Source organism: Pseudorasbora parva, chromosome 13 (genome assembly GCF_024679245.1).
Source record: "Pseudorasbora parva isolate DD20220531a chromosome 13, ASM2467924v1, whole genome shotgun sequence".
NCBI lineage: Eukaryota > Metazoa > Chordata > Actinopteri > Cypriniformes > Gobionidae > Pseudorasbora > Pseudorasbora parva.
In genome coordinates this window covers 39,033,160-39,041,839 of record NC_090184.1, presented here as the reverse complement: position 1 = coordinate 39,041,839, position 8,680 = coordinate 39,033,160, and the positions used below count along the sequence as shown (strand labels likewise).

The following is an 8,680-nucleotide window of genomic DNA, read 5'->3' as shown; positions in this document are numbered from 1 at the left end:
GTAATGAATGCAGAATGCTTATTTAATGTGCAGCTGAGCAGATGGTATCAGATACATCTACTGGAGACAATGTTCATCTGGCCTTATCGTACATTCAAGCATTACATGTGACGAAGGCTGAACAGTCTTAAGGGGCCTGTTACAGTTTGACTCCCCCCCTCTCTCTATCTCCATGACTTTTTTCTTTTGGTCCTTTTTTTTAAACCACTTTCTCTCTGTGCTTTCTGTGCCTACTCTCCTGTTGTCCATCTCTTTTCAAAGTCAACTTCCCTTCTATAAAGCGTGTGGGCGTTCAAGGTCATCAGTGTAAAATGAATGTGATTTTTGATTAAAGAGCAGAGAGGCTGTTGGGAATTTGGTGACGTGAACAGAAACCGTTGCCTTGCAGATTTTCACAGCAGCAATCAACAGGTAATGAGCTTTTGCTTGGATCTCTTTTCTAAAGGGTATTTTGGGAGAGAATATCACTCATTATTGATCTAATTTTAAGGAAAATGATTCGTTTATTTGAAGGTATGTCAGAGGCAAATGAATTGAATTGCACTAGTCATCTGCATGTCAAAAGTGAGGTGGTTTTGGTAGAAAAGTTGTGTTAATAGCACCTTTTTATTTAAAGGAAATCAAACATCAAGGAGTGCGTTCAAAATGTTTTTCCATCAGAGCTTGTGACGGAAAAGAAAATCTGTCAAATCTCATTGCTAGTCATTGAAATCTGCAAAAGAAATCAGTTTTTGGCATTTGCATGTATTGAAAAGCCTATTCTTTAGAGGGCATGCAAAACGTGTTGCTTCAGGCTGAAAAATGAATGTGATTTAAAGTAATCATTTGCATGTACATATTCGTGTTGTGTGTGTTTGTGTATATAATCTGCAGCTCACACTTACACCGCGTTACGATGCCTCTATTGAGAGATCTTTGGAAAAAAGATGACATCAATGCTGTTTATGAGCTGAAAGAGAAACTGGGAGAGTGAGTTTTCCTTCCTTACGGACTAATATTCAACATTTAAGAGAATTCTGAACACAGACTTCAGAGTAGATTTTCACATTTTAGTTTACTAAACACATTTAAAGACTTGTCGACTAGAACCAGAAAATATTATTAAGAAGGCTCCGGAGACTGCTGTTTTTCACAATGTGCCCAAACCCATCATTAACCATTAATTGAGAACAAACTCATTACAGCTGAATTATAACTGTTATAAATGTATAATGTCTCAGGGGATCGTTCTCTGAGGTTCGAGTGGCTCAGCACAGATGCACCCAGAAGCTTGTGGCTGTCAAGTGCATCCGCAAGAGAGCGCTAAAGGGGAAAGAATCCATGCTGGAGAATGAGATTGCAGTATTACGCAGGTCAGAGATTTGACAAAATCCTCTGGATCGATCCATTTGCTTGACAATATGAAGGGGTGTTTATATTATCGTGGTTATTAAAACACAACTGCATTTTACAAAAGTCTTTTCTGATTTGGTAACAATGCTTTTTTATGTCCCTTGGATTTCTTTGCAGAATAAATCATGAAAATATTGTGTCTTTGGAGGAAACCTTTGAGACTACTACTAAACTGTATTTGGTAATGACGCTGTGAGTTGACCAAAGTGTGAAAAAAAAAAAAATGTTAAAAATAACTTTAGCTTAAAATGTTGTGTTTTATAGGACTAGACAGATAGACAGAATGATAGAACCAATGAACAAAGAAATTATATATAGAATAATAGAAAGATAGCTAGATAGATAGATAGATAATGACAGATATATACTGTAGAACGATAGATAGAACGCTAGAAAGAACGCTAGATAGAACGCTAGATAGAACGCTAGAACGCTAGATAGAACGATAGAACGCTAGATAGAACACTAGATAGAACGCTAGATAGATAGATAGATAGATAGAACGCTAGATAGAACGCTAGATAGAACGCTAGATAGATAGATAGATAGATAGATAGATAGATAGAACGCTAGATAGAACGCTAGATAGAACGCTAGATAGAACGCTAGATAGAACGCTAGATAGAACGCTAGATAGAACGCTAGATAGATAGATAGAACGCTAGATAGAACGCTAGATAGAACGCTAGATAGAACGCCAGATAGATAGAACGCTAGATAGAACGCTAGATAGAACGCCAGATAGATAGAACGCTAGATAGAACGCTAGATAGAACGCTAGATAGAACGCTAGATAGAACGATAGACAGATAGATAGACAGATAGATAGACAGATAGATAGATAGATAGATAGATAGATAGATAGATAGATAGATAGATAGATAGATAGATAGATAGATAGATAGATAGATAGATAGATAGATAGATAGATAGATAGATAGATAGATAGATAGATAGATAGATAGATAGAACGCTAGAAAGAACGCTAGAAAGAACGCTAGAAAGAACGCTAGAAAGAACGCTAGATAGAACGCTAGAACGCTAGATATAACGCTAGAACGCTAGATAGAACGATAGAACGCTAGATAGAACGATAGAACGCTAGATAGAACGCTAGATAGAACGCTAGATAGAACGCTAGATAGATAGATAGATAGATAGATAGATAGATAGATAGATAGATAGATAGATAGATAGATAGATAGATAGATAGATAGATAGATAGATAGAACGCTAGATAGAACGCTAGAAAGAACGCTAGAACGCTAGATAGAACGCTAGATAGAACGCTAGAACGCTAGATAGAACGATAGAACGCTAGATAGAACGATAGAACGATAGAACGATAGAACGATAGATAGAACGATAGATAGATAGATAGATAGATAGATAGATAGATAGATAGATAGATAGATAGATAGATAGATAGATAGATAGATAGATAGAACGATAGATAGAACGATAGATAGAACGATAGATAGATAGATAGATAGATAGATAGATAGATAGATAGATAGATAGATAGATAGATAGATAGATAGAACGATAGAAAGAACGATAGATAGATAGAACGATAGACAGACAGACAGACAGACAGACAGACAGACAGACAGACAGACAGATAGATAGATAGATAGATAGATAGATAGATAGATAGATAGATAGATAGATAGATAGATAGATAGATAGATAGATAGATAGATAGATAGATAGATAGATAGATAGATAGATAGATAGATAGATAGATAGATAGATAGATAGATAGATGGATGTGATGTCAGCACTAATGATGTCAGTGCTGATGACGGTCTCATTAGGTTGACAGGAGGAGAACTACTGGACAGGATTCTGGAGAGAGGCAGTTACACAGAGAAAGATGCCAGTCGGGTCATATATCAGGTGCTGAGGGCGGTGAAGTATCTACACCAGCTGGGTGTTGTTCATCGGGATCTAAAGGTATCGGAGAACAAAATCTAACACTTAAGTCTCTCGTTCTAACACTCTTAGTTTCAGAGCACTCATGGTCATTTAGGTGATAAGACATGTTTGATATATATTTTTAATCAGTAAGTGGATATTACAATAATAAGTTCTCTTTTCATTAGCCAGAGAATTTATTGTATGAGACCCCCTTAGAAGACTCCAAAATTGTCATCAGTGACTTTGGTCTGTCTAAAATGGAGGAGCAGGGGACTCTTTCCACAGCCTGTGGGACACCTGCCTATGTTGGTAAGAGAGACTGTTTAAAATCATGATTATGAACTAGAATATATAACATATATAACAATATATTATATATATATTATATATATATATATATATATATATATATATATATATATATATATATATATATATATATATATATATATATATATATATATATATATAAATGCACTGATCTGAACCTAATGTGAGACTAAGAACTTTCTTTCTTTAATTTCCAAAGAGCTTTATAGCAACTGAAGTGCTGAGAAAACCACTGGACTCTTTGCCACAGTAATGTATGAATACTGATGTTCACTATATGTTTGTAGCTCCTGAACTTCTACAGCAGAAGACGTATGGTAAAGAGGTGGATCTCTGGGCCATTGGGGTGATTACGTTCATTCTGTGAGTGAAGGATTAATATTATTCACTCTACATCAATAAACTGTGTTTGATAAACAGCACGGTAAAGAACCGAGAGTCTGTATCAGCAGTTCTTCATTTTCTGGCAGGCTCTGTGGCTATCCTCCGTTCTACGATGACAACGACACACAACTCTACAAGCTGATCATAAAGGCTGAATATGAATTTGATTCACCATACTGGGATGACATCTCTCACTCCGGTATGATGACCATAACAATATCTAATCTCTCATACACTCTTCCCCATGGAATCTCTCAGTGAACAGTTCTTAAAAGAACAATTTTTTTATTAAAATGAAGAAAATTTTAATAATGCAAAGAACCTTTTCCACTTTAAAGAACCTTTGTGTAATGCAAAGATCCCATGGATGTTAAAGGTTCGTTATGAATTATGTGAATTATCATTTATGAATTAATGACCATTCATAGCCTCCACAGTTTTATATTTTCTTGGTCTGTGCAAAAAGTATTTTTAGATGAAATTAGAAATTATGCGAGTCAGAAGTATGTATTGTTTTTATTTTAGTTTCCATAATGCCATTTTTATATCTGATATTTCTCATTATTTAACGCTACGATTTTGAAATGTGTAAACAACACTAATGTCTTTTTTTCTTCGTATAAAAGTGTAGTGACATTTTCGAATGAGGGGAATGGCTAATGAATGTCAAAAATGTGCCCCTAAAAACATTTCAACACAAGTTATATACAAAATACTAAATCATCAGTCCAACTAAATTTTCTTTTGCTTTATGATTTCAAACTTCTTTTTGTGAAAAGATGAGCTTGAAAAGCACATTTTTATTTAAATTAAATGCCTTGGTTTGATATTTTGTTACATAACGCATTATGATTATGATGAGCATGATTAGCCTTTTGCTTGGCTGTTATCAAACAGCTAATAATGTGTTGCTAATGTTACACATCATCTCAGAGTCAGACAGCCACCCGCTATATTGTTAAAATTGCCCGATTTTTCATAATCAACAGAAAAATATGCTGGGATAACCTAGCTTCTCTTGAGACTCCCCTGCTTCAGGGAATAGTTAATGATATGCTAATGTCCACCCACATGTCGACATGATTGGTTATAAGGTAGTCGGTGACATAAAGAACACAGGTGATTTTAAAACCGTGTTTTTGAGGCTGTCTTTGGTTCACTGCTGTTTTAAGGAGAAAATACACAGCAGCGGTGCAGACTTATGAATTTGCACATGGTTTGTCTTACGGCATATTAAAAACACCACATAGACAACATTAAAAACTTGATTTTCACCACAGGGGGTCTTTAAAGGAATAGTGCTGTCAAAATTTACTCACCATGTTGTTTTTGCTTTCTGCAATTATAGGAAAACATTTTATGAGATGGAACAGAATTGGAGCATTAATGCTTCCGTAAACATTGTATTAATGATACAGATTCAGAATGTTTTCTAATGCAGCCCTATACACTTCAAACACTGGCCACATTAACTGGTATTGATCTCCTTGTGTTCTCTGCCTCTTCCTGCCCACTAATGCTTCAGCGAAAGACTTCATAGTTCACTTACTGCAGAAGGATCCAGTGAAGAGGTTCCATTGTGACCAGGCCTTGCAGCATCCTTGGTGAGTCCATAAATAGCAGGAAAGAGGCGGATGGGGAGATGAAGGGTTGATCAGCAGTGAAAAGAGAGGCTGACCTTGAAGAACAGATGAAGAGTTGGGTCACATCTGTGCAGGCGTGGGAGGCTGTGCACAAACAGGAAGAGGATTATGAAATGTAGAATAAGCAGATGTCTCTTCACCTGCATCACTCTGAGATTGTATAAGTTCTTTAAGAAGAACAAAATAATTATGATTTTCAGAGAGCTCAAAGGAGGAATGCATTTAGAGAAATATATGTAATTGGGACACCGGATTACTGTGGTACTTATATGACATACATTATTATAGTTACCCAGAAGAAAATTGTAATCTTACTTACCTAAAAGGAGTCCTTTGAGTTTCCAATTATGGTTCATTTTTCCAGACATCATTTTTGTCTTAGACGTTTCTCCAAAACATCCTTAGGAGGCCTAAAAATAGACAAAAATTAGACAACTGTTGCCATACAGTACAACTAGAGCTATGAAATAAATGAAGATCACAGCTCAGATCATTATGGTCTCAGAATTATTTGGTGAGACATTTTTGAGTTCCACTGAGATCTTTGTTTGCAGACTTTCATATTTTCACACACTGTGCACAGTTGGAGATGTGGATACAGTGTTGAGTGTACAAGTGTTGAGATCTCTTCTGAGCTCTTGAGAAGACACATGCTTGAGACTCTTTTTCTCTCAAAAGAAAAATCTGAGAAACTATAGACTTGACAGTCCCCATTTGCTCTGCTTTTAATTTTAATTTTCTAGGAGAAACAATTAAGATAAAAAAGAGATCTCATTATTTCGGATTTGTTCTCCCATGGGAACTTAGATGCTGTGTATGATATGAGTAGTGTGTTCCAGAGAACACTGCCATTCAAAAGTTCAGGGTTGGTAAGATTTTTTTTATTATGTTTTACAGAAGACTCTTATGCTCACCAAGGCTGCATTTATTTGATTAAAAATACAGTAACAGTAATATTGTTAAATAATATTACAATTTAAAATACTGTTTTCTATTTAGATATATTTTAAAATGTAACTAATTCCTGAATTTTCAGGATCATTACCCCAGTCCTCAGTGTCACATGATCCTTCAGAAATCATTCTAATATAATAATTTACTGCTCAACAAGTATGTATTATTATTAACATTGAAAGCATTTGTGCTGCTAAATGTTGTTGTGAAAACCATGACTTTTTTCAGAATTCTTGGATGAAAAGAAATTTCAAAAGAACTGCATTTATTTGAAATAATCTTTTATAACATTATAAATGTTTCTACTATCACTTTTGATCAATTTAATGCATTCTTGCTGAATAAAAATATGAATTTCTTTCACATAAAAAACTAAACCAAAGAAATACTGACCCCAAAACTTTTGAACGGTAGAGCGCATGTTTAATTTTGAATTAATATAGTTTTGTCATGGCAGGATATCAGGAGGTGCGGCTCTGGACAAGAACATCCATGGCTCAGTGTCAGCACAGATTCAGAAAAACTTTGCCAAAAGTCACTGGAAGGTAAGAGTGATGAAACAAACCTGTGTCAACTTTAAATTCACCATGAAATCAACGTTGACAACTCTTGTTTTTTTATTGCATTAATTTTTGAATATTGCAATATTTATTATAAATTATTTATCAGTGCAAATATTTTTTTAATTCATGTCATAATCTTAATTTAAAATATTTCCCCTCCCTCTTGCAATGACGGCTGTCTGAAAGCTTAAAATCGTTGCCTTCGGAGGATGCATTCCATGCATATGATCGATTTTTGAGGCAGCAGAGATGTATCCTTCGCTGCCTTTGATTTTCCACAATCCTGTGCGTTCCATTCTGTGACAGCTAAAAAAATAAAGACTGGTTCTGAAAGTTGCAGTTGGTGGTCAGCTTGTGTGTATGTGCATTTTTGATCAACGTTTTCCTCTTCTGGGGCCCCATCACACACCTGGCACAATGTGACTCCAGGCGGAAGCAAGAGTTTTTTGCTTGTCTGACGCAGTTATTCTTTTCATGTCCAGCAACCAGTTTTTAGCAAATGCACTCGCGCCCATTAAGCACCACTTTATATTAGGTGGCCTTAAGTACTATGTACTTGCATCAAAAAATAAGTACAATGTACTTACTGTGTTCCAATTGTATTGCAAAGCCCTTTTGCTGATATTGAGGTGAGATACGGGTAGAGTTAGGGACAGGTGTGGTGATATGGGTCAGTTTAAGGGTAGGGTTAGGTGTAAGGGAACTGTGTAATTACAATATAACTACAGAAATTAATTACAGATGTAATTACATGCAGGTATTTTTAAAATGTAAGTACAATGTAAAAACATGTATGTGCACAATAAGTGCATTGTATCAAATTATTAATTAAAATGTTAGTACATAGTTGTTAAGGCCACCTAATATAAAGTGGGTCCAGTTTTAAAATATATTTCATTAAAGTATTACTGTAGAAATGTAGCAAATTGCTGTCTTATTCACTATTGTATTACGTTATTGTTTGGAACATAAGTTTAACAGTTTTGACAACAGTATGTAAGCATGTGCAAATTGGCCTATACGTACAAAGAGTTTTGGCAGCTGTTGTGTCTGAGTGAGAAAATAATTAATGAAATTTGAGAGATGTAGTCATTGGAATACATTTTATGCCAAAGCAATGATAATTTATTGTTAATTTTCTCAGAAAAAAAAATGGCATTTGGGGGTAAAATGTGTTATTTTGGCAAGGTTGCCTGCTAAAATTCACATTCCTGGGTCTATATATCACATAATAGTCGCTTCAACCCGCGGACATGGAAAACAATCCACGGGAAAACCGCAGACTTGGCAACACAGTGCAGTTGAGTTCTGTTGACATTTGACAACTAACATTATGCCTCGCTCTGATTGGTTGTAGGTCTATCCAATTGAGGACTTTCCAGGTTCAGTTGAAACGCCCCATAATCACAGCCCAATGGAGCCTCAGACTCATATTCTGACTAGAACTGAGTATGATTAGCCTGACAAGCCAGACCCACATCAAGATGTTTGGTC

General features: G+C 35.4%; 1 protein-coding gene and 1 long non-coding RNA gene across 2 annotated transcripts in view; one reads left to right on the top strand and one right to left on the bottom strand.

The window, feature by feature from the left end:
* Positions 1-234: 234 nt before the first annotated feature.
* pnck (pregnancy up-regulated nonubiquitous CaM kinase) overlaps positions 235-8,680 on the top strand; it is a 12,547-nt gene continuing 4,101 nt past the window's right edge. Inside the window, exons 1-10 of the mRNA XM_067412757.1 lie at positions 235-411; positions 874-969; positions 1,221-1,352; positions 1,510-1,584; positions 3,210-3,348; positions 3,498-3,621; positions 3,930-4,005; positions 4,113-4,225; positions 5,552-5,630; positions 7,081-7,168. Of these exons, the coding sequence (XP_067268858.1) occupies positions 896-969; positions 1,221-1,352; positions 1,510-1,584; positions 3,210-3,348; positions 3,498-3,621; positions 3,930-4,005; positions 4,113-4,225; positions 5,552-5,630; positions 7,081-7,168 (900 nt within the window). The 5' untranslated portion in view covers positions 235-411; positions 874-895. The remainder of the gene's footprint in view (positions 412-873; positions 970-1,220; positions 1,353-1,509; positions 1,585-3,209; positions 3,349-3,497; positions 3,622-3,929; positions 4,006-4,112; positions 4,226-5,551; positions 5,631-7,080; positions 7,169-8,680) is intronic.
* LOC137038289 (uncharacterized) overlaps positions 4,992-8,680 on the bottom strand; it is a 26,521-nt gene continuing 22,832 nt past the window's right edge. Inside the window, exons 3-4 of the long non-coding RNA XR_010897447.1 lie at positions 5,989-6,079; positions 4,992-5,753 (exon numbers count right to left, since the gene is read on the bottom strand). This is a non-coding gene — a long non-coding RNA (uncharacterized lncRNA). The remainder of the gene's footprint in view (positions 5,754-5,988; positions 6,080-8,680) is intronic.